Genomic DNA, 27,259 nt, shown 5'->3' on the forward strand with positions numbered 1-27,259 from the left:
AAAATGGGTTGGGAAAAGCTATTGCAGGAAATGGAGTAACACATCTTCAACATGAGTTCAAAGATGCTGTCCACAAGTCTGTACCAAGCCAGGGATTCCAGCTTCTGGCTCTTCAGGAAACCCTCTGGCTCTTCAGGAAACCCTCTCCAACACAGCCCATGAATAGGCTCAACATATCTCTCTAATTTGATTGTACGCCTGGTGTCATGTACTTTTACTCATATATATGTCTATTGGCAATAGTAAAAATTTTGCAGCCTGAAGCATTGGCGAGCAGCTCTGTCTTATAATTTTAAAAGTTTTCTCGAGTGCATTTTCCCTTTGATACATTATCTTTCAAATGTACACTAACAGAACAGAATATATTATTCTAAAAAGCATTTTAAGTTAAAGTTATAATACTGGCATATACATTTATTTTTTCAGTTGGTGGGCTTCCTATCCAAACCTTTCATTACTCTTGCATCTTGTTCAGATAACAATGATAATTCTACCACAGATGGTAATAATACAACAGAACCAAACAGTTGTTGGGCTTGAAACCTCATGCAAGATGGCACTTCCAGTGGCTCACTTAGTCCTGCCATCTGGAGGGCATCTTGCCTTCATAAGCAGTGGCCAGAAGTGATACATGCAAAATGTCACTGAATGAAGAATGCTTACGTCCTCCACGTGGCGTACTTCTGGAACCTTGCTTTCCTCTGACAGATATCGAATTTGGTTCAATCAGCAAACTGTTACAGGAGTTTTACAAAGACATACAGACTTTCTTGTTTCATTCTTCTACAGTCTAGTTTGCTAGCTTGTGCCAATTCAGCATGTTCAGATTTTGCGAATTTCTACTTTGTTCTAAGGTTGCTTTAATTCAGAGTTAATAAAGATAGTGCATTTTGGTACACATGAACCTTATAATTGTGTATAAAAATTACCTTGTCTTTTGTAGTGTTGTATGTGTCTGCTATAACATCAGCTACAGCATTCTGACCCAAAAATAAAGTATTCCAGTTGTGTGAAGATGCTGCTTCTGCCTTCATTTTCAACATCTTTTTCTGCTTGAAGGTAAGGCCCTCTGAAACAAAGAACTCAGAACCATCACAAGAGGCACAAAAGAAGAATATCAATAAGAACAATAAGAGACTAAAAAGTGAACAGCTAAAATATAAATGTGTCAAAGAGATACGATGACACAATCAAGAAACATGGTGTTATTGTCACAATTCTTTAACAGATGAAAAGGAGTCCATGTGAACATTTTTGTGAACTGCCAATGCAATAAAAATATGTTTTGGTTACTAACAACATCAGTCTACAGGATATTCATATTGTCTCAGAAAACATATTACTTTCTCCCATGTTTTGGTGACGTGTCAGTACATCATAGTCTGTGTGTCATTGAATACTAACAGATGATGATTATTGTTTTTCAAGGTATGGCTCTTTATCTTTGGACGACTCAGCAGTGGTGAGACTTTTATCAGGTGTATCCTTATGTCTGTTCTGTTAGCTGTAGCTAGTGTAACAGCTGTGTGAGCAAGATGAAGATAACCCAGTAGGGAAACCAATATACTCTACCATATTTAACACGGTGCATCACCCAAGAAGAGCTCACTGTGAGGGTGTTAAGTGCTAAAGTTTGAACAAGTGCATAGCTGGAGTTTCTAAGGGGTTGAAATCAAATCCCTATTTTGAAGCTCCCCGCCAAAAGCAGCTTCAGCTGTACTCCTCTATCTTCCTGGTGATGACCGTACATGCATGTGGCATCTGGAAAATGGCAGTAAACCTGGCACACAAGCTATATGTTTTTCACCGATCATGCTTGAGCAAAATTTTGAATATCAGCTATTGCAACTACATTTCAAATGATAACGTGCTGGGAAAATATAGTCTACACAGCCTGTGCAAAATCTTTGCTGAAACGACACTGAAGCCTGTAGGGTAAGTCCTACACATGACAAATAGAAGGAACCCCAAATAAGCACTGTTGTGGAAACCAATGGATGGATACAAAATTAGAAGAAGATTTTATACCATCTGAAAATGAGTTTTTGCAAAGGATCTTTAATGCATGGACATAAACTGGGAGAAAACTGAAAACTTGACAGCTGATCAAGTTCACCGGAGGAAATTTATTGCCCAATGTGCTACATAGTATTGGAAAAACTAAGTCCAAGTCTAAGTCTAAGTAAAGTGCCATCTGTGTATGAAAGCTTCTTTAGTTGCAGTTTCCAAAAGCACCAGATGGATAGTGGAGAATCGCAACACGCAGAAACCAAATTAAAGCTGAGAGAAGAGGCCTTGGGATCTGAGATACCACAGTAGGCACTTTTATTCAAGGAGCTTGCATAATCTGTTGGTCACAACAGCAGTGTGGCCCTTTCTCTGGCCTCAACAGAAACAATGATTCCTTCTCATCACTGGAAGGGGACTCCCCCTTTACATCAGATGCGGTTGAATATCTTGAGAGTAACCTCCACCTCCCATTAACAATGGACCTTGCCATTGGTGAGGAGGCGTGCTAGCCTCAGCGATACAGATACCACTACTGTAGGTGCAACCACAATGGAGAGGTATCTGTTGAGACGTCAGACAAATGTGTGGCTCCTGAAGAGGGGCAGCAGCCTTTTCAGTATTTTCAGGGGCAACAATCTGGATGACTGACTGATCTGGCCTTGTAACATTAACCAAAACAGCCTTGCTGTGCCAGTACTGCAAACGGCTGAAGGCAAGGGGAAACTACAGCCGTAATTTTTCCCCAGGGCATGCAGCTCCACTGTATGGTTAAATGATGATGGCATCCTCTTGGGTAAAACATTCCGGAGGTAAAATAGTCCCCCATTCAGATCTCCGGGCAGGGACTATGCAGGAGGACATCATTATCAGGAGAAAGAAAACTGACACTCTAAGGATCAGAGGGTGAAATGTCAGATCCCTTAATCGGACAAGTAGGTTAGAAAATTTAAAAAGGGAAATGAATAGGTTAAAGTTAGATATAGTGGGAATTAGTGAAGTTCGGTGGCAGGAGGAACAAGACTTCTTCTGCTCAGGTAAATAAAGGGTTATGAATACAAAATCAAATAAGGGTAATGCTGGAGTAAGTTTAATAATGAATAAAAAATAGGAGTGCAGATAAGCTACTATGAACAGCCTAGTGAACACATTATTGTTGACAAGATACACATGCAGCCCACACCTACCACAGTAGTACAAGTTTATATGCCAACTAGCTCCGCAGATGATGAAGAGATTGATGAAATGTATTATGCGATAAAATAAATTATTCAGACAGTTAAGGGAGATGAAAATTTGATAGTCATGGGGGATTGGAATTCAACTGTAGGGAAAGGAAGAGAAGGAAAAGTAGTAGGTAAATATGGACTGGGGGTAAGGAATGAAAGAGGAAGCCACTTGGTAGAATTTTGTGCAGAGCGTAACTTAATCATAGTTAACAATTGGTTTAAGATTCTTGAAAGAAGGTTGTGTATGTGGAAGAGGCCCGGAGACACTGGAAGATTTCAGACAGATTGTATAATGGTAAGACAGAGATTTAGGAACCAGGTTTTAAATTTTAAAACATTTCCTGGGGGAGATGTGGACCCTGACCACTATTTATTGGTTATGAACTGTAGACTAAAACTGAAGAAACTGCAAAAAGGTAGGAATTTAAGGAGACGGGATTTGGATAAACTGAAAGAACCAGAGGATGTAGTGAGTTTCAGAGAGAGCATTAGGGAACGATTGACAAATACAGGGGAAAGAAGTACAGTAGAAGAAAAATGGGTAGCTTTGAGGTATGTAATAGTGAAGGCAGCACAGGATCAAGTAGGTAAAAAGATGAGGCCTAGTAGAAACCCTTGGGTAACAGAAGAGATATTGAATCTAACTGATGAAAGAACAACATAAAAAATGCAGTAAATGAAGCAGATGAAAAAGAATACAAATGTCTCAAAAATGAGATCAACAGGGACTGCAAAATGGCTAAGCAAGGATTGCTAGAGGACAAATGTAAACTTGTAGAGTCATATATCACTAGGGGTAAGATAGATACTGCCTACAGGAAAATTAAAGAGAAATTTGTAAAAAAAGCGAACCACCTGTACAAATATCAAGAGCACAGACGGAAAACCAGTCCTAAGCAAAGAAGAGAAAGCAGAAAGGTAAAAGAAGTATGTAGAGGGTCTACACAAGGAAATATTAAGGAAGTGGAAGAGGATGTAGATGAAGATGAAATGGGAGATACAATAAATTTTAAAGAAAGCAGATGGCAGTTGTAAGAGTCGAGGGGCATGAAAGGGAAGCAGTGATTGAACAGGGAGTGAGAAAGGGTTGTAGCCTATTCCCGGTGTTATTCAATCTGTATATTCAGCAAGCAGTAAAGGAAACAAAAGAAAAATTCAGAGTACGAATTAAAATCCATGGAGAAGAAATCAAAACTTTGAGGTTTGCCGATGACATTGTAATTATGCCAGAGACACCCAAGGACGTGGAAGAACACCTCAATGGAATGGACAGTGTCTTGAAAGGAGGATATAAGATGAACATCAACAAAAGTAATAGGAGGTTATTGGAATGTAGTTGAATTAAATCAGGTGATGCTGAGGGAACTGGATTAGGAAATGAAGTAATTAATGTAGTAGATGACTTTTGCTATTTGGGGAGCAAAATAACTCTTTATGGTCAAAGTAGAGAGGATATAAAATGAAGACTGTCTCTGGTGCTGAAAGCGTTTCGGAAGAAGAGAAATTTGTTAACATCAAGTATAGATTTAAGTATCAGGAAATCTTTTTTGAAAGTATTTGTGTGGAGTGCGGTCACGTATGGAAGCAAAAAATGGACGATAAATAGTTTAGACAAGAAGATAATACAAGCTTTCGAAATGTGGTGCTACAGAAGAGTGCCAAGGATTAGATGGGTAGGTCATGTAACTGAGGAGGTGCTGAATAGAACTGGGGAGAAGAGGAATTTGAAACAACCTGACTAAAAGAAGGGATCGGTTGGTAGGATATGTTCTGAGGCATCAAGGTATCACCAGTTTAGTATTGGAGGGCAGTATGGAGGGTAAAAATTATAGAGGGAGACCAAGATATGAATACGCTAAGCAGATTCAGAATGATATAGGCTATGGTAGTTACTCATAGATGATGAAGCTTGCACAGGATAGAGTAGCATGGAGAGCTGCAGCAAACCAGTCTCTGGACTGAAGACCACCACCACAACAACAACAACAACAACTGTTAAACTTTCATTGCTTGGGTGCTTTAGCATCTGGTTGCATACAGCTAGGGCATAGAGATATGCAGTGCTACAGTGGTAGTACACTGTGAAGCTTCCACTTACTGAATGAGTCATTTTAAGGTTCCACATGTTGTAAAGTAAAAGGTAGATGCAAAGAATCTGCCATGTGTTTCTGAGGTACAAGTGTTTGTTAGCAGTTACTATTTGTGAATACTCTGATAGAGATGTAAGGGTGGCTGCTATAGACAAAAGGTAAGTGGCAACACTGCAGTTGATAAAGAACCCTGGTACCATAGTGGAGGATTGGTGAACACGGAACATCTTTGTTTCACCCACAAATGCGACGATGGGGGGTGTGTCCACACTGTGCAGATGAAAATTAAAAATGAAACCATTTGTCAGATCAGTAAAACCCATGAAAAACCTGCCAGAAGTCAAGAGCAAATAAGTTCAAAAAATATATAGATAACAATGAACATACCTAAAATCAGTACAAAGTGTGCATGTCCAAGTTAAGTTAAAAGGCAGTACGACTCATCACCACCTTTCAAATGTGCATGACGTAAGTGAACGATGTAATGAGAATGCCGGCATGGGACTAGGATCAAAATAAGCCCAAACAGAGCCAATTAGACACTGTACAAAAGACAAGGCGCTACAAAGTAAGGCTTGAGACAAAAATAGCTACACTTATGGTACATCACTTGATGCCAAGTTTGCACAGCGCTATTATTGATAGGCAACATGCAAATTGCCATAACTGTAACAAACAAAAACACTATTCAAGTATCTGCACTATGTAACTAAATGTTTGAGAAATGACATGACTGCAATGTCTGCTACATACCAATTTCTCGTAGAAAGTGGCAATGTGACCATTGGAACAGAGACTGAGTAATGTGCCTTCAATGTGGACCAAGTCCAGCGTAACCAAAAAATATATCACCAGGTCATATAATTAAAACATATAAAATAATGAATAGCAGTAAGAAAACTTCTAAGACGGCATCATAAAAAGTACTAATGATGTCATTTAAAAGCATGTGACACCAGGACGAAAAACATAGAAATTGCGATTAGTAATCAAATCAGTACTGATGCAACCAGACATTAAATGGCCAACAATCATAAAAACAGATAAAGAACACTAGGAACAGGGGCAATGGAAGGACAACAGGAGTAAATTAGGTAAAAAATAATTGGCTACTTCAGCCATTGGAAAAAATTGCTCAGACTGTTTTCATATTTAAGCTCTACCTCAAAAACTAGTGCCCTTCTAATCTATGATTAACAGGTTGCATGAGGTACTGCTTAATAAAGAGGACACTAACACAGAATGGGGCACTTTAAACTTTCTAACATACATGAATGTTACACAATAAAGGAGGTCAAGAATACTCATAGGCAAATGATGGTAAAGATTAGGAACCAGGGGCTGAAGGCAGTAGGCTCATTGTACACAATGTAGATGAGAAGAAAAAGTTCATTAGGATTCCATACCACATGAATATTTTGGATTAAATGGGTAACTGGCTGAGGTGTCTAAATATTATTCCCGTATTCTTTATACCTAATAATAATAGACAGCAGCTGATTCGGCATGAATATAGAGCACCCCAGCCATTTAATAAAACAGATTTAACATATTAAGTGCCCACAGTGTGACTGTAAGTGTGTGGGGGCAAACTGGTACAAGTTTTTACTCCAGGCTCAAGGTGCATTCAAACGCAAGTAAATGCAACCCTGCATTATCTACGTGTCTTGTGCTTAATGATCACAGGTTGGATAATACCATGGAAGATCTGTCGATATTACATATCTATCCTAAGGGCTTGTCTCTGAACATCCTACAAGAGAGAGAAATTTTCAAAGGTACAACTAATATTCCTCAAGTTGCCGTGAATTAAAAGGCACAACTTAAAACATACAAATATTTTGAGTAATTTTATGCAATAGCTGTAACAGGCAATTATTTTTTACCTCTTCTGCTCCTGTTGGTGCTGTTCCACAGTCTTGCATAGTCCCTGTTCTTACCGTTCTTTTTTATTTTTATGTTTGTTGACCATTTAATGTCTGGTTGCATGGATACCGGTTTTGGGTACTCATTGCAATTTCTACACTTTCTGTCCTGCTGCCAAGGAGTTTTAGACTATGTCATTTACATTATTTATGGTGCCATCTTGTAAGTTTTCTTACTGGAATTTTTTTACTTTATACGTTTCAATTATTTGACCAAGTGGCTGATTCAGATTATATGCAGTTTTATCAAAGATTCTAGCCTGGGTTTTGTTGTCACAATTGCTTCTGTGCTTTTATTATAGCAGTCATTTACTCGACTTCCACATGCATCTCATGTAGTGCACTAGTTTGACATTATATATGATCTCTCTAAGTTTTTGCGTTTATTAATTTTACTGGTTTTACCTCAAGTTTTTTTATATTTTTTCTAGTTACTTTTGTCTTGGTCCTGTATGTTTTTTATGGGACAGGCACCTCTCGCACTTGTACCATTACCTTCACCTGCCCATTACTATTTTCACCGCTCCGAGCTTTATCTTGTTTCTCTTTTGTCGAATGGGGCAATCCTCACATAGTGTTTACTTTAGTGCAGCTTGTAGGCACATTACTCAGTCCCTGTTCCAACAATAGATGGATCACACTGCCACTTTATGGGAGAAAATGGTAGTGGCAGACATTGTGGATGCGCTGTTTTTCAGACTTTTAGTTGCTTAGTTACGGATACCTGCATAGTGTTTTCATTCGTTGTCAGTTTCCATGTTGTCTATCACTGTCGGCACTGTGCAAACTTGGCATAGGCTGGCCTTCCATATGTGTACCTATTTATTGTTCTGTTTTAACCTTACTTTGTATTTCCTAGCTTTTCGTATAGTCTCTAATCCAGCGCTATTTGGGTTTATTTTGACTCTAGGCTCTCACCGGCACTTGTAACATATGGCTCACTTATGTCAGACACATCTGAAAGGTGGATTTGACAGTCACTTTTCCATACTCCCTTAGATGAGCCATGCATGGCAGAGGTACTGCCTTTTAACTTGGACATGTACAATTCATAGCCGGCCGGAGTGGCCGTGCGGCTCTAGGCGCTACAGTCTGGAGCCGAGCGACCGCTACGGTCGCAGGTTCGAATCCTGCCTCGGGCATGGATGTGTGTGATGTCCTTAGGTTAGTTAGGTTTAATTAGTTCAAGTTCTAGGCGACTGATGACCTCAGAAGTTAAGTCGCATAGTGCTCAGAGCCACTTTGTACAATTCATACTGATTTTTGGTATTTTCGTTGTTGTCTATATATCTTTTTACCTTATTTATTCTTGACTACTGGCCTGTTTTTTGTGAGTCTTACTGTTCTGACATATGGTTTCACTTTTAATCTACAATTGTGCCTGAAGATGGGGATGAAAGTCCGAAACCGGGTTGTGTAAGACTTTGGTATTAATTTTGTACAACTGTAGTGGAAGTTTCAGTTAAAACAATTTATAAAACAGTTGTGGATGTACCACTAACAGATATTTATGCTCATATAGTGTTGTTGGCCACTAACAGACAAATCCAAGATTCAATTGTCAATGACTATTTCAGTTTTTTCTGGCATGGGAAGGTCTGCAACCAAATGCGAAGCAGCTGGAATAAACAGCAGTGAAGCCGACGAGCTAGCTGTCAAAGAGGTGGTATTAAAAACAAGAAAAATCACAACCCAGATGAAAAATCATGTTAAATGTCAAAGGATAATCTTAGGACCAGTTTTAGTCTGCATTATAAAGTAATATATGAACACAGCCACAACACTTAAAAGAGTTTCCTTGATGTTACAAAATTCACATCCATTAAACTTACCCATTTGTAACATCTCTTCCAAAGTCTTTTTTGCCTTTCCTGGTAGTAAATGTAGCATTCTGCCATGAAAAACAGATCCATCCAGTTCTGTATACGCTTTAGCTGCATGTTCAGGCATCAAGAAAGTCACTACTGCAAACCCTTTTGTTTTTCTGGTAAGCCTGTCAACAGGCATAACAACTTCCGTAAGAGGTCCTGCAAAACAGTGTAAGCTAAGAAAAAAAGATTCTGCATTTAAAGAGAGAGATTAAATGATTCAGTCATACCAGAAATTTGCACGAAACAGATTTTTAGCTTTGCTGCATGCATACAACGAAGTCTTTACTGCTGCAATACACAGCAGACTTTACCTTTTACTTAAATCATTGCTAATGCTCTTTTGAAGTAAAAACCTTCATATTTTCTCCCAATATTTCATACCCCTAAAACTGCAATCACAGTGAAACAAAAGATAAAGTGATAATCCAATAAGACAAATTGTCAGAGGAACTAATTTCAGATAACTTTATCAAGTTTCTTCAATTTATTAACAATTAAGGGTGAGCTTGCAGACACCAGAAGGAATTTCTCAGTTTGCCACCATCAGTTGCTATAGAACAGAGGACAAGTAATTAACATTTCTCATCTCTCCCACTCGATTGTTTATTGCATTAAATGCACATACGTAATTAAATCACATGTAATGCATAATTCTTAATACTCCTATGAAAAAGTTATTCTGCTGAAGCTTTCTGGCATACTAAACTGGGTGTCATATCAGGACTCGAACCTATGGCGTTTTGCAGACAAGTGCTCTACCAAATGAGCTATCCAAGCATGACACACAAGTGCCCTCACATCTTTACTTCCGCCAGTACCTGCAGGACTAGCATCACCGCAAGAAAGAATATTGCGGAGACATGGCTTATCCACAGCCTTAGAGATTGTTTGCAACAAATTAGGCCACAGAGTGAAAATTCATCCTGGAATTTCTTCTCTTTCTCAGCTTCTTCAACAAAAACTTTTCTTGATTGGGTATCAGTAAAAACCTGCTTGCTAACTGTCATTATGCACAGCATTCCCAACAAAAAATTCACGAGAAAAATTGTTTTCCATAAAATTCTTGACTTTATAATAAAATATGTTCTTCTTAGAGAAATGGGAAAAATCTGGGAAACAACCATTCATCTGTCGCAGATTGATGCATGGAGCAGCCTAATTATCTAAATGTTTATGCACTGGGAAACTAGAAAAACTAGGGTTGTTATAATTCCATTTGATAAAATTATCATCTTTGAACTGTTACAAGTCTTTGGCTATGGTTTTGCTTGTTGCTTCGACTCAGGTGTCAGATTAAGTCCAAAAATATGCTTAGATTCTAATGGACTGTCATTAATTCAGCTTCCCCTTTAACTATAAAATCAATTACCACAGCAGTAACAGTCACTGTGTCCGCAGTTACTGCCGCCTGCTGCTCGTTACGCGAGCACCAGCTCTACACCAGAGCTAAAATCTCATTACTTTTCTTTTTCACCTGCATTTCAGAATCTTCTGAAATGATAATCTGAAGATTTTCTTTTTTTACAGTAATCTTGCAGAATCAAACAAAGGCACCCAAGAACTCTCAACTCCCTAAGTCTGGTGAAAAGGGAGGGCCACCAAAATGATGAAAAGTTTCCAGGATGTTAACGAAGTTCTTGTAACCAATTTATTGCATCCTCAATACATTTCCCATTCCAGCAACATGCTGATTAGATCCAGGACAGTCAACTCATTATAGGTAAGCTGTAGCATACAAATACAGATGTACTGCTTCCCAATCTTCCCCCTGTGCAAATGGTAGGACTATTGGCGACACATTGTGTGGCATATTTATCAGTCTCATAAGCCGCTGCCATTGATCATTGTCCTCTTCTGCATAGTCCACGGTAGTAGAATGTTTAGCAGCTGTTCAGTTGAGTCCTTCCACACTTGTCTCATTACAACATATCCCTTTTTTTATCATGAGCATTAACAGTGGCAATTAAGTTTTTTTTCTGCTGCTATTTTGGAAGGGGCTGACCTGAGATTTGTTCCCAACATTTCCCATTTCTTCGCCTTTGTGCTTTGAATTTTATCTCAGTACATCTTCTTCGGTAAATATGGTAAAGTAATAATTGCCTTGTTCTTTCTGTTTCTTGAGTGTACTTTGGTGTCTTTGTTGTATCTGTACTGGAGGTGGCAAATAAACACAAGCACACATCTACAAAAAGATAACACATTATTAAGTTTATTTACAGTATATACACTTAATAACTGAATTATACATAACTCTGAATACAGTAGGTTCTTCTCTGGTACTGAGCTATATGCAAATGATGATAAGGTTACTGACTGTAACAACCAGTCTTTAATGCTGATTCAACATTGATTATATTTAGTAGTATTGTGCTGCTTCATTGCAATGTTCCTCACTGCAGTCATCCACATTTATGTCCATAAATCTCTAGATGTACTGTATCAGGGGCGAGCTCTGGATTGTGGATGCTGTCTAATCAGATCTGTGTGGAACGGGGTCACATGATCTGAGTGTCCTCTAGTGGCATATATGCATAGTACCCCTCACTGGAGACGATGGAAGGTGGCCTCGCCTGGCAGTACGCTGGTGGGAGAGTCAAAAGTGCTGTCTCTTGTGTAGCCACGAGCTGCACTCAGCACACAGGGTGCAGTCAACAGAGATGCTGTCGATACTGCACCTTTGGTCTTTAGATTGTGTTTAAGAGAGACTGGTTTGCACTTATGAGCAGACACTTGGTTCTATAACAGTTCAAATGCTGACCAACTGCTGAAAACCTCACAGTGCTTTAGGCTGTGGCAGCAAAAGATTGAAGAACTCCCAAAGAGAACAAAAAGAGGACATGGCTAGTGTTTCTTCACTTGATAAATTACTCCACTAGCTTCAAAACAGTATGAGAGGCCATTAGGAGAACTTCTGGCCCGCATAGGTTGTTACCAATCGCTGTCATACTCAAATAGGAATGTCTTTAAACAAATCCCAAAGACATTGTCGAAACAACAATGATGTGATACGTTGCAGCCTCTGAGGAAGGCAGTTGGAACATCTACTATAAGAAAATTCATGAATATATATGTCCTTTTTCTTTAAGGTAGCTGAATTAAGCAGTGACCGAGTCTCGTAAACTTGTTTCTCAATGTAATCAAACACAATGCAACATGCTGCAACACCTAAGAAATGAGATAAAGTCAACCACCAAGAAGTTTTCATAATACATGGCTGGATGGAAACTTTTCTGACTCATGAAAATAAGCTTTCTTGATGCCCCTCCTCAAACCAAGGAAGGCCACACACAGTCCAGCAGTTATTACAGAGTTGCACTCACTAAGTGTCTAGGAAAGGACCTTGTGCACATGGTCAGCTGACACCTCACTTGGGTCCTGAAGTCATGTAAACTATTCAGGTTGTTTCCAGTATGAGTTCATGAGATACCTCTCAACCTTTAACAACCTAACACCACTGTAGGTGGCTTTCTTACACAAACAATATCTGTCCACCAAGATGGGATTAGGTTCATCGCAGATACCCGCATGCCCACAGTCTGGCTTTGGCAGGTGAGTTTTCACTAATAACCTGGAGGAAACTTCTCATTATGCAACAAGCATATAGGTTCTTACCTGATAAACAATCCCTCATATTCCAACTAATTAAACATTTACCCATGGAAATGGATTTTTATAATCAACCTTGCAATACAAAGCAAACATGACCCTAATGGCACCTGCTGTCTTTCGCAAATTGAGCTTTTCCCCAGAGTAGAGACAACTGCCACTTTGGTTAGTTATGAGGTCCAGTATTACTGTAATCCACATTCTATGAGGGTGCACTGAAAAGTAATGCCTTCACATTTTATATGTGGAAACTCTTAAAGCTTTTAAAATAAAACAATCATCATTAACATTTTGCATCTTTATTCTTAATGTCTACATATTTGTAGCCCCCTGCCACTAGAGTGCTATGAATTGTAACATGTAACATGGCAATGTGTAATGTAACTTTGTTGGTGAGTGAGAAACAGCTTGCTGTAACCAAGTGTCAAATTCAAAGAGTTCGTCCACACATTAAGCACGGTCTCCTTCAGCATGACAATGCCAGAAAGATAAACAAGTGCTGCGACATCTGCAACGATCCAACACTTTGGATTCGCTGTCATCCATCATCCTCTAGACAGTCCCGACTTGGCTCCATCTGATTTTCTTCTGTTACCAAATCTTAGGTGGTTGGTTTGTGGGGTTAGAGGGACCAGACTGCAAAGGTCATCGGTCCCTACCAAACCTTAAAGAACATCTTCGACAACATCACTTTGATAGTGACGAAGCCTTGCAAGCAGAGGTGAGGTTGTGGCTCCATCAACAAAGTCAAACATTCTACAATGACGATATCAACAAACTGATCTCTTGGCATAAATGTGTTCATCGTCAAGGTGTTTAAGCTGAGAAACAAGTATGCAGACATGAAGAATAAAGATGTAAAATTTTAATAACGTTTGTTTTATGTAAAAAACTTTAAGAGTTTTCACATAAAAAATTTGGAGGCATTACTTTTCAGCACACATTCATAATTCCAGGCCAATATTTTATACCAGCACCACAACTGTATATTAGTCAACAATGTATGGTCCAAGTGGGGGACAATCTTGTCTGTTCTACAGTTTTCCCTGATGATGTGATCAAGATCCATTTACTATCTACAGAGGAAATATACAAGGAATTTCAAAGGCAATGTGACATTTAAAATGAATTTATGATACAAAATATCTCATTTCCCCCAACTCCCTGAGTACACTACAAGTCATCCATGATATTTAGCAGAAGAAGTAGACATGCACTACATTTATGATAGCACAGTATACCATCCACTGGGTTGCCATGTCATCACTCTTGAGGCACAAGGTCTAACATGAAAGAGAGTGAAAAATGATTACAAGTGAGTCACTGAAACCTACAACCAGGCTTCCCGCCACAGTTTATTTCTCCAGTGATATGGCCAACCCGTTTTGGTGCTTGTTGAGTACAACAACTTGTAACTACATTTTAGAAGAAAGCAACCGACTCACACATGAAAATACAATCCATAATTTGGTTGAGGACTATTTTAGGTGATGAAACACTGAAGTGTAAGATGTTTGCCAAACTTTTGTTCAGATTCCATCTTCCCAGCTTTTGCACAGAGTACTGGGAAGAAAAATACAGTTCAGTCCTCAGATTGGTTCAGTTAAACAACCTTTTCTGCTTTTAACATTTTAGATTTATTTTGGCACTTTTTATACCCTTTCATATTTTTATTCTACCACTCTTTTTCATTAAGTTTCACTCTCTGGTCGTAAGTAACACATTAGTGAAGTGTGGTCAATGTTGATCGGCATCCCTTAATCAATAAAACAGCAGCAACAGTAACACCCTGAGCTCATTTATGTTCACCTTTTTTTTTACGAAGAATGTTATGTACTCATTAGGTGATAAGTGCATACAGTATCAGCTCTCATACACAGACTCATTTAGTAATCTCTGATTGCCATATAATGAACTGTTCCCACAGTTTCCTGTATGATTACCTGATTTTACAGCACTCATACAATGCAAATGAAAATCTTTGGTAACTGAAAAAAACTCATTTTTCTCCACATCCAATTAACTACTTTAGGTGACTAACAAAAGTAGGTACCAACACTCATGCTGCTTAACAAAATGCTCCATTTTATGACTAACAGTTTAACATTGTGAGGAAGGGGCAGAAAACTGTAGCAGCAAAAATCAGATCTGAGCTGGTGAGCTACCAGACAATGCACTTATCACTGTGCCACACAACTAACTTGAAAATCATTGAAAAACAGTCCCTCACATTTTACTCAAAAGTCTTCACACAGGGTTTTACCTTTTCATACGACCCATTCAAGCAAGATATTCTAGGAACATGAAAGGGACATTATCTCCTCCTACTTGAACAGTCTTGGCCAAATTGATAAGGCCCAGACTGTAGCATTACTCTGTCAGTACTGAATACACATGATATCCAAGAGCTCTACATGTAACATGTCCAGATTCTTAAGTAACAATGCTGGGAACTTGGCATTTTTCACACTGACAAATCATTGCTGCTGGTGGTAGGATGAATTGGGGAGCAAACCCTGGACCTTAGGAGTTGTATTCTGGTACTTACCCATTGAACCAAACTTCAGGTTAAAAATTGGAAAAAGAAACTTTATTTAGAAATGACAACAATTTTCATTCAAAACTGTTGTATGAAAAGCACAGGGTATAAACACTGTAGGAAGTTTTGGCAGAAAGCAAATTAAAGGATTAAAGGAGACCATTCACTGAAAAGCAGAAGTGTTGAGTAATTGATAGGCACTTGCTATATTTTCCTTTTTTGAGCTGTAGTAAAACACACACACACACACTCACTCACACACACACACACACACACACACACACACCTCTATGCCCCTACAAGGGCAGTGGATGAACAGTACCAGTGCTACATTTCAGTAGGTGGGACATAGGACAGGTTATGGTGGGCATGGTATTGGGTAGGGTGCTTAGAGTCAGAGAGAAGAGAGAGGCAAGAGGCAGGGAAAAGGATTGGGGGGGTGGGCGGTTAGTGGCTTACAAGGAGGCAGCTGGTTTTCAGGCTAAGAATGAAAGAGGCAGGACGAGGGATTGGGAATGGTTAACTAGTGGCTCAGAGTGAGGCAGCTGGTTTGCTGGCTATGAATGTGGGAGGAACAGGTCGCAGATACACAGGCTAGGCATGAGATGCACAGCTGTCAAAGTTGTTGGGGAGCAGTGTAGACTGAAGGTGATGTGGGGATGTGAATATATGGAAGTGATGACAGAATGGAGGAAGAGGAAACTATTTGGTAGAGTTGTTTTTTTTATGATGCTGCTGCCATTTGACTGTAATAAATTTTTGTTTTATTGTTATATGATCCAGATATTGGCCTTAGGCCATTTTCGAGTATAAAAAGTTATTTATATGTACTTGAAAATGGTCAAGCCCATAATCTGGATCATGTAACAATAAAATAAAAATTGTGACAGCCAAATGGCAGCAGCATCATTCAAAAAATTTACCATCACTATGCCTCCAGCCAAAATAATTGGGTCATTCCAGTGGACAGCGGGTTGGTAGTCATACTGACATATCCTCACACACCCCCAAGAATAAGCTATAAACATGTGTCCCCCTCATCACCCATTATCACCCTTGACTGGAAAAACTGAACTATATCCTTTGTCAGGCCTTTCATTATCTGTCACCATGCCCTGAAATGAAGGACAGCCTACCCAAGATCATTCCCATTGCTCCTAAAATGGTGTTCCATCATCTACCCAACCTACACAACATCCTAGTTCATCCCTATGCCATCCTCAACCCCTTGGTACAGGGATTATATCCCTATGGTAACCCAAGCTGCAAGACCTGCCCAAACCACCCATGCAGCACTTCCTACTCCTTCAATTCATAGGCTTATCTTACCCTTTAGTCTTATCTTATCAGAGGACAGGACATGTGTGAATGCAGTCATTTCATATACCAACTTTGCTGCAAACACTGAAGAGCTTTTTATGTTGGTAAGATTACCAACCAGCTGCCCACCAGTATAAATGGCCACTGCCAAACTGTTGGCAAGAACAAAGTAGACCACCTGGTGGCACAACAAGCAGTTGGGCACAAAATGCTCAATTTCAATGACTGCTTCAAATGTGGACCATGTGGAATCTTCCCTCCAACACCAGTTACTCTGAACTACGCAGGTAGGAGTTATCTTTGCAACACATCCTTAGCTCCCACAATTGTCCTGGCCTCAGTCTCCAGTAATCCACTGCCCCCGCACCCTCCACCCAACAGTATCCCCTTCCTTCGTCCTGTCACCCCCATACTATTCAAGCCTCATATCACCTTACCTTCAGTTTGTCAGCGTGTGCCTCCCTACGCCCCCCCCCCCTCCCTCCAACAACCGTGCATCTCATGCCCAGCTGGCGTACCTGCCACCTCTCCCTCCCACATTCTTGGCCAGCAAACCAACTGCCTCCCTCCAAGCCACTAATATGCAGCACTGGCACTGTTTGTCCAGATGGCACTATGTAAGGGTGTAGGCAAGTGTGTGTGTGTGCTCGTTTGTTTGTTGCTTGAAAAAGTATTATTCTGAAAACTAGATAGTTTTCTTTTTTTGTGTATGCTTATTGTAACCCTTTTTGGTGAGTGATCTCCTTTAATTCTAAAGTATTTACAAAAGTATAAGGTATTTAGCCTCCTGAAAAGTATTGTATTTGATCAACACAAACTTGAGCCCATAAGCAAGCCATAATGCATGGCAAACACAATACAGTTAATATCTGTACAGAGCCAGGAAACGGTAATTACATATCTTCCATCAATAATATATATGGAATCCCAAGTGTTAAATCCCAAAGTAGTGTGACAGCACTGCACGTAGAAATACTAGTCTTAGTTAATTGTTTGGAGTACCCTGCTTGTTGTAACATCACTTAAAATTTATTGGTAATGTTAATATGTGACATTTTTAACAACTCACCGTATTTACTGAATAATTTTTCAATATCATCTTCTGTGACAGTGTATGAAAGATTTCTGATAAATATTCTCCCTGATTCAGCAATTGTTTCTTCATTTTTCAAGGTATTTTCTTGTTCCTTCCATTTATTCTCATGCAGATTTTCTTCAGCTGTTTCTTCAGTTTTTGAAATGTATTTCAGAACCCATATCCTCCGACCAGCTACAAAATAATGAAAGAGGAAGAACTTCTGAAAAATGGCATTTATAATGCTTTTATTCTAATTATCACTCAATGTTACAGCAACAAACAAGTCCATAAGTGAATTTTTTTTAAGAGGGAAGTTTATAATGGCTTATTCCATGATGCTATATTCAGTAAAATACGAATTTAAATTTGAGAATCTCAAAAACGGATAATAAAACATAGCATTTCAACATATTCCTTATGTATTATTTTCACAATACAATGGGAGAAGCTAGTGTTAATCGAATCTTGCACAGAAAACTTACATCAAAATGATGCCACTTGGTGCAACTATGAAAGTCAATAGCAGCTGATGAAAAAACAACTTACGACACCCCATATTGGATCTCACTGCATTTAGTTGTTTTTGTATTATAGCTTATGTGCTCTGAAAGAATACTGTTTCAAGTTAATGACACATCAAAGATTTATCACAAACACATAAGTGCTATAACTGAACACCAGTTAATGGCTCATCGGCAGTAAAAGCCTTTGGGAGTTGTTAACAGGAATGATAATTTCACTGAGAGTTGTAAGCATCCACTGTGGTATTGTGAGATAAGAAGTGGAATAATGAAGTTAAATGAATTAGTTTTCCATCCTTCTATTAGCTTTTTCGAGTTTGTAACAGATTCTGGGACTTTCTTTGTTATGTCATAGAAGTATGTTCTGCAATATTTGATACCATTTACATATAAGTCCGCACTCTCTCAGGAATGAATTTATTCCATTTTCTGATTCAATCTGATTAAAAAATGAAAGATTCAATTACAGAGAGTGAAAAGATCAGCAATGACATGTGCATTCTTGCTTGTCAGAAATGTCTGACCGCTTTTTCCAAATACTGTATGATTTCTGAGGGTGTGGTTAGGCAGGAGCCTAAGAGTGCAGCTTATTTGCTGCGAGTGATACCAAGACAAAACTACTGAACTTGGTATGCTAGATACATGAGACCCTCAAACTTCACGAAGAATGCAATAATTCGAATTGCAAAGGCACAGGTGCTGTCAGGTCATGTATTACCAAACCATCAGTTATAGTAACAAAGTATCAACAATATTATGAAAAGGATAGATTGAAACTCACTGTAAATATGACCAGTTGCGGTGCAGACAGGCACAATGAAAAGAGTTACACATTAGAACTTTCGGCCAAAGCCTTCTTCAGCAAAGAAAACACACACATTCACACACGCAAGCACACCTCATATACATGACCACTACCATCAGCACCTCAGACCAACAGTCACTACTCTTCCTCCCCCTCCCACTTGTACCCTGCTATCCCTTCCATTATCATGCCCCTCCACAATGCTGCTTCTGTGCTATGTGACAGCCTCATTCCGGTCCAAGCTGCTGGACATGGCACTCATGTGTGCATGAGGTGTGCTTGCTTGTGTGTGTTTTCTTTGCTGAAGAAGGCTTTGGCCGAAAGCTAAAATGTGTAACAGTATTTTCATTGTGCCAGTCCGCAACTCAACAGGTCTTCTTTACAGGGGGTTGCAATTTATCCTTTTCCAAATACTGTTCATATTCCAACCTGGAGTTCCCATTTTTTGATAGTTACAAAATTCTAAGAATTTTGTGGTCTGACTGGTAGGCACACACACAGTAACTGACAATTCCCAGGTTGTGTGTGTGTAATACTTTACTAGCAGAACACATAATAACAAAGGTAGATTCTGGTAGATCCTCATGATCTGGTAGGGAATACGACAAAGTCAGGGCCTATTGTGACACTGGTCATGACAGTCACTATTAGAAATAGATTCACAAGGTAAGTTCATAGAAGAAATATCAATCCAGGGACACTGGGAGCAAGGAAGACCAGCGTTGGAGAAGGTGATGGCTCTGAGAATGATGGCTGGCAGCTCAGTATTGATGCTGTAGAGTATCTTCGCCGATGATCCAGAGGCAGGGCTCAGTTAGACGGGCCTGTGGAGCTTGGAGAGACAAAAGTCGCTGTGGGCGGCCAGAGGGAGCTCCATTGGAGGGGCCACCGCACAATAACCCTGGGTTTGGTGTGGGGCAGCAGTGGGGTGGGTGGACTGCTGTGGCCTGTTGTGGGGTTGTGAACCACTGAGGGCTATGGTGGGACGAAGCCTCTCTTCCATTTTTAAGTCCCCGGTTTAATACATAACACACAAAGTACATATGGAATGGATGACACAATGACAGGATGCCGGAACAAATAATGAAAGGCAGATTGTATTCCCCCAGAAGGAAGGGCCGACTAATAGCTAGCAGGCTGGACAATGTGTCGGCTGACTTTACCAAGATGGAGATCCGAGGACTGAAAAGAAAAATTGAGAACAGAGATGTCTGTAGGAAGATTATTGAAGAGGTCAGTATCCATCAAAGGTTTTAGTGCTGAAGAAGAAGAAGAAGAAGAAGAAGATAGTGGTGAACCTTAAGAAAAGCAGACAGCCAATCTGGCTTCATACCATCCCAAAATGCCACTAACATGAAACTATCAATGCTCAGTCACCTAGATGCATAAAGAGGATCCTGCAAAGAAAGCGTCAACAGTCTTGCCAGTAATAAGAAGTGTCTCTTCTTTGATCATTTTACCTTTAAATACCAATAACTTGACTGTCTTCTACCAAACAAGAATATTACTATAATAAAGAGAGAATGAGCGCAACACCATTCATTATCACCTTACCCAAAAAGCTCTTATTTTTTACTAAAGCCTGCTTCATTTCCTTTTCTGTTTTGAAACAGACATATGCTATTCCTTTTATTTTGACAGGAATTCTGATTGATTTTGGCTTCAATGGATGAAAGAACTGTTTTATGTCTTTCTTTTTAGCACTGATGGCCAACCCACGGACTTTGACAGTAAAGAATTTCTGAAGTGGTTTGTCATTCTTCTTCTTTTGCGGAATATCTCCAGATGGTGGAACATCTGTATGGTCATCATTTTTCACTGTCTTCAGCTTCAGGTACTGTAAATGCAAGAATTCATTGTTAAGAAACAATTCATTGTTAAGAAACAATTACCCTGGAATGTCATCATTGGAAATCAAAGCGCAAAGCCCTTAACTACAAATTACCTCAAGATCAGATATATTCTTCTTTGCCACACTGTCATTGTTACTCAAAGTTTTCACATCCTCTGATTGCTGTTCTTCACCTTCACTTTCATTGCCAGAATCATCTGAATGTTTGCTGTCATGGGTAGCAAGTGTTCTTTCATTCTCAGGTTTAGAAATGAGAATATCATTATTCCATGGTATCTTACTTGTTTTTGCACGTACTTCCATAAATTCAGCAAATAATGGATCATCTTTATGCTGTTCAGAACAAAGTAATGAAAATAAATATTGTACATTACATGCTGAATTAGTTTATAACTAAATTAAGTAAGGACTTAGGCAAACATACAGTATCTATGCAGTGTCTATCCTACACACTTGGTTATATATTGTAGATCGATAAATAAAAATCTGCTCACCAAGTGGCAGCAGGAAGGGTGGGGGGTGGGGGGTGGGGGTGGGGGGGTGCGGGGTGGGTGGTGGGAACACACACACACACACACACACACACACACACAAAGGTTTAACTTCTGCAAACTTTCGGAGCCTGTGGCTCCTTGTTCAGGCAGAAGAGTTGAAGGGGAAGGGAGAGGGATGAAGGAAAAGGACTGAGTGACAGATAAAATTTGCAATTCACACACTTTAAGGTGCAATATTAAATGGATGAGTGAAATACTTTTTATGTACTTGCCATTATAAAAATTTGCAATTCACACACTTTAAGGCACAATATTAAATGATGAGTGAAATACTTTTTATGTACTTGCCATTGTAAGAGGCTGGTACTGCTTAAGAGGTACCTAAACAGCAAGATTGCAAATAAGAACAGTCCAAAATGCAACTGTATCCTGCCTAACTCGACAGTGTAGGATGCGTATATTACTTCTTAATATTAATATAATAGAGGGAAACATTCCACGTGGGAAAAATATATCTAAAAACAAAGATGATGTGACTTACCAAACGAAAGTGCTGGCAGGTCGATAGACACACAAACAAACACAAACATACACACAAAATTCAAGCTTTCGCAACAAACTGTTGCCTCATCAGGAAAGAGGGAAGGAGAGGGAAAGACGAAAGGATGTGGGTTTTAAGGGAGAGGGTAAGGAGTCATTCCAATCCCGGGAGCGGAAAGACTTACCTTAGGGGGAAAAAAGGACGGGTATACAATCGCACACACACACACACATATCCATCCACACATACACAGACACAAGCAGACATATTTAAATATGTCTGCTTGTGTCTGTATATGTGTGGATGGATATGTGTGTGTGTGTGTGTGCGCGCGCGAGTGTATACCCGTCCTTTTTTCCCCCTAAGGTAAGTCTTTCCGCTCCCGGGATTGGAATGACTCCTTACCCTCTCCCTTAAAACCCACATCCTTTCGTCTTTCCCTCTCCTTCCCTCTTTCCTGATGAGGCAACAGTTTGTTGCGAAAGCTTGAATTTTGTGTGTATGTTTGTGTTTGTTTGTGTGTCTATCGACCTGCCAGCGCTTTCGTTTGGTAAGTCACATCATCTTTGTTTTTAGATATATTACTTCTTAATATGTTTGTCAGGCAAATCCATATGATGTGCATGCACATACAAATAGTCAATAAGGTGGAGCAGATGATCTCCATGCAAATACAATTTCAAATATTAACTTTATTTAAGGATTAAGTCATCATTCAACCGTGCCTGTCATCAGTTATGATCCAGAAAGTTTGCTAAATGATGAAAATTAAGAACAGTGTTCCTTGCTGTGGAAAAATTAAAAACAAACTGCTAATTATAAATTGCTTTTTGTTGTTGTGTGGTTAGAAGAAGAGCACAAAACAGAAAAATAGTCTATAAACAGAGCACATTAAGTTGGAGTCTGTACAAAGTATGTTACACAATCAATCGCTACCCTGAAGACTATTACTTAAAAACTGCCTAAGGAGGATAACACGCCCCATTTCAAAGTCATCTTTCAATACACCAGAAGTGGTATGAAAAATGGTAGTGAAAGAAAGAAGAGATGGAAGCAGGTACCCAAAATCCCCACTTGGAAGCTATCCAACAGCTTCAAACAGCACCAATGACCTTCTACACATTGAGAAAGAAGCAGCTGTCAGATGCTCTTTCCATAAGGAGACATCATGTATTACCGCCTCTAACAAGGTTACAACATTGACAGCCAAGCTACATCACTGAAGCTATACTCAGGGCAACTAACCAGTTTCATAAAACAAGGATCTGGTTCAGCTCACCATCTACAACAGGTCTCTGATATGTGACCAGTAAGTGCAACACTATATTACTTTTTTGGATAGGGATGTTCTTCCAGGATTTTCAGGATGGAAAATTAAGGAATCTTGTTTCTACGAGTCACGGAATTTTCCTGTTTTTTGTAGTGAGTTATAATCTTATGGAGAATATTGTCACATCAAAACCACAATAAATGGATTTCCTGAATTCAGTGGCTGTGCGAGTGGCTGGGTGTATGTGATGGCAGCACCCTGATACTTCTGAAGAACTGAAGGAACAGACGCTGAAAGGTCATGTGAGCATGCGAGCCTTAATTCGTGGTCTGGGAACTAAACAATGAGGATTGTGCAAATATACAGGGGTAGGAAGAGATTGTGGCAAGATGTCTTGAGGTGCATTGCAAATGATAATACCACCAGAGAATGAGTGTATGTGGGTCAACGTCCATTACATGAAAAAAGAATATGATAAATTAGATGATCAGGAAATTGTTATATGATGATTTCAAAAGTGAGCAAGAGTTGGTAACATTGGAACTGAAGACGTAAAATCAGTGAAGAGACTATCTACATAACTAGTCCGGAAGGAGCAAGTGGCCAGTCTTACTCCATGATGATGTACTGGGGTGAGCCTTATCAAAGCACCAAAGGTGCCAAGAGGTCAGATTAAAGGGAAACAATGAACAAAGGTGTGCTGCTAGATTTGTCATTGGTTAAGTCCAATCAGCACATGAGTATTACAGAGATGCTTAGTGAACTTAAACAGAAATCCTCAGACGGAAGAAGACATTCTTTTTGCCAGGTGACTGGCAACCAAGTTCATTCAGGACAAGAACAGGGCACGATAAATATGGAGTAGATTAGTGTGACCCACAAGAGATACGGACATGGAAGCAGAGAGCATTAAGTTTTCATATGCAGATAGTCTTTAGTTGATGAATAGGGGGTAGCCAAGTCACATTTTCATTGAAGAGGAGTCTCACAAGTCAGGCCTGTGTAACGACAAATGTTGGGTACCCAGATAGCGTTCTGTGATATCACAACAGAACTAGAGGAATTGTGTTTTTGTGCGAGAAAACTGGAAGCTATGGTAAGGTGTCCAAGAGGAGGCTCTTTGGAGGGCTCCTTATAGCTATCATTCAGCCAAGGTTACAGATTGGGTTGGGTTGTTTGGGGGAAGAGACCAAACTGCGAGGTCATCGGTCTCATCGGATTACGGAAGGACGGGGAAGGAAGGCGGCCGTGCCCTTAAAAGGAACCATCCTGGCATTTGCCTAGAGCGATTTAGGGAAATCACGGAAAACATAAATCAGGATGGCCGGACGTGGGATTGATACAGATTGGGAGTGACACCAAATTCAAAAGTCGTCAACATTCAACAACTATCCAACACCCATTGGTGGGGATGAGCAGGAATATAACACTCAGCACGGTGAACCCATGCAGAGCTGGGCGATGTACCAGCTATAATCCGAAGCAACTAGATGAAAAGTGATGAATAAAAATTGTAGGGAGCCAACCACGGACTGTAAGTAAAATGTGAAGCTGCCAAACAGTGTTGTATGCCTAAGTGGGTCAAGACTACAGTGAGAAGTTGGCATTTAGAAAAAGACTGTAGGATTGCTGTTCCAAAATCTAACCAGATGGTCAGCTGTACATCATCCCTCCCAGAAATGACACTGATTGCAGGACAAAAAGCCCCACAATTCGAGAACCCAGCATGACAGTCCATCACGCTATCATCCTTTCAAGAACCTTGCAGAGCACATTGGTGAGGCTAATCAGTCACAGCTGTCAATAGATGTTGGGTTTTGGTCTTGTTTAAGGACCAGGGTGATGATACTATCTCTCCACTGTGAAGGGAAAACACCTTCTAGCCAAATACAGCTGAGGACTCAGAGTAGATCAAACTCTGAGTCACATTCAAATATTGTATTATCTGTATATCAATAGAATCAGTGCCTGGACAAGATGATTCAAGAGCTTGAAGCAGTTCACAGTCAGTGAAAGCTTCTTTATATAATCGAGAATAGTAGTAGTAGTAGTAGTAGTAGTAGTAGTAGTAGTAGCAGCAGCAGCAGCAGCAGCAGCAGCACAACCACAACCACTACCACCAGCACAATCATTTATTTTCTTCAGTACGAAGATTGGTTTGATGAGATCTACACAGTAATCCGCGATGATCAAGCCTCTTCATTTATACAGAACTATCTCAAGAAAGCCAGCAGAGCTCCACATTCTGGCACTGACAGGCCAACTGGGACTGTTTGACTGCCACGTCGCCCTCTGCTAATGGTATCACTGGACCAGCACACCACTCTCCCAGCTGTTGTCGGCTTTCTCGACCTTGGAGCTGCTACTTCTCATTCAATTTGCTCCTTGAGTGGTCTCAAGGATGAGTGCGCCCTGATCCAGTCATCTCACCTAGGAAAAATCCCCGGCAATACTGGGAACTGAACTGTGGTCCTTTGCACTACAGCCAGAGACACTCACCACTGAGTTACATAGGCAGATAAAACTATCACAATTAATGTCCATTTGAAATTACTTACTGTATTCAAGCCTTAATCTCACTCTACAATTTTTACCTGCCCCCCCCCCCCCTTTCCACACACACACTTCCATTACCATACTGACAATTCCTTGACGTCTCAGGATGTGTCCTATCAACTGACCCATTATTTTAGTCAAGTTGTGCAGTAAATTTATTTTTTCCAGGATTCAATTCAGTACTTCCTCATTACTTTTCCAATCTACCCATCAAATTCCCAACATTCTTCTGCAGCACCACATTTCAAAAGCTTCCATTCTCTTCTTGTCTGAACTGCTTATCGTCCATGTTTCGCTTTTGCAAAATGCTAAATTCCGTATAACTTCAGAGAAAGACTTTCTAACACTTAAATTTATATGCATTGAGAACAAATTTCTCTTTTTAAGAAACATTTTTCTTGCTACTGCCAGTCTGCATTTCATATGCTCACTACTTTGGACATCACTAGTTATTTAGCTGCCCAAATAGCAAAATTCACCAAATTACTTTAAGTGTGTCTTTTTCTAATCTAGGTCTATCAATATAACATGATTCAATTCGATTGCTTTCCGTGACCTTTGGTGGCCCACTAGATAGGAACTCGGCCCATATCTGGAATGAAGAGGCTACATTCCCCAGAAGGAGTCGTAGTGCTCCCAGCATTTCTTCTTGCTGCATTTAATCAGATGCTTTGCTGAGCCTTGGTCAACATGGTGATGACAAGGAAGTGACAGGATAACCAAAAATAGGTCACTGTCACAAGATTATCAATAATAACCATTTTAGCAAGGCCACAAGATTGGGGGAAGGGACTGTAAGGTCAATAGTTGAAAAGGTGCCACGAGTGGTGCTACAGTGAGTAGGAATATCATTATTGAAGAGAGACAGATTAAGACTGGAAAGAAAGTGATCAACCAGAAGGCGCTTATTAGATGACGTGGTACTCTCTCACATGGCGTGGTGTCCACTGAAACCCCAAGCAGGAGATAAGGGATGGGAGAATTTGCAGAATCAAGGAGGGCATCTCAGGGTAGTAAATGCCCTGTCCATTGGTAAATGAATGATCAATGGGGTCATTTGCACTCACACTGCTATTGTTTCCAATGTGGTACAGAGGGGAGTCCACTCACTCACAATATCTGTGGGGACCAATGTACAAATCCCTCCAAATGCTCCCTCAAGGTCAGTATTGATTCTGACAGGTCAAGTACAGTTGCGACGAAAGCATGGTAACCTCAAAAAGTTGGAGAATGGTCCCTAAGTGAAATGCAATTCTCTGAGATCAACACAGACCTAGAATAGAGCATTTGTTGCTGTACTTCTGGCAGGTGACAATAATATCCATTGCAGTTCCACTGAATTATCATGTTGAGGGCATCTTGGTTAGGCACGAAGGAGCAAGAAGACAGGTCACACCCCAGGATCATTCTCTGTTACCCAGCAGCAGTGGAACAACACTGATGAACGAAGGTACCAAGCTAACAGCATGTGGGGATCCAGCTGGTCTGAGGTCACTGGGTTAGCCTTCATCTGAAATTCTCAGGCTGAGGATACAGAATCAAATTCCCCAAAGAT

At 39.9% G+C, this 27,259-nt stretch overlaps 1 protein-coding gene across 1 annotated transcript in view; it reads right to left on the reverse strand.

Moving 5' to 3' along the window:
* The window catches only part of LOC126191961 (probable RNA-binding protein 19), a 130,574-nt gene that overhangs the window by 49,963 nt on the left and 53,352 nt on the right, over positions 1 to 27,259 (reverse strand). The window contains exons 4-8 of the mRNA XM_049932567.1: positions 20,937 to 21,176; positions 20,546 to 20,828; positions 17,657 to 17,857; positions 9,084 to 9,278; positions 930 to 1,069 (exon numbers count right to left, since the gene is read on the reverse strand). Of these exons, the coding sequence (XP_049788524.1) occupies positions 930 to 1,069; positions 9,084 to 9,278; positions 17,657 to 17,857; positions 20,546 to 20,828; positions 20,937 to 21,176 (1,059 nt within the window). The remainder of the gene's footprint in view (positions 1 to 929; positions 1,070 to 9,083; positions 9,279 to 17,656; positions 17,858 to 20,545; positions 20,829 to 20,936; positions 21,177 to 27,259) is intronic.

Source organism: Schistocerca nitens, chromosome 1 (genome assembly GCF_023898315.1).
Source record: "Schistocerca nitens isolate TAMUIC-IGC-003100 chromosome 1, iqSchNite1.1, whole genome shotgun sequence".
NCBI lineage: Eukaryota > Metazoa > Arthropoda > Insecta > Orthoptera > Acrididae > Schistocerca > Schistocerca nitens.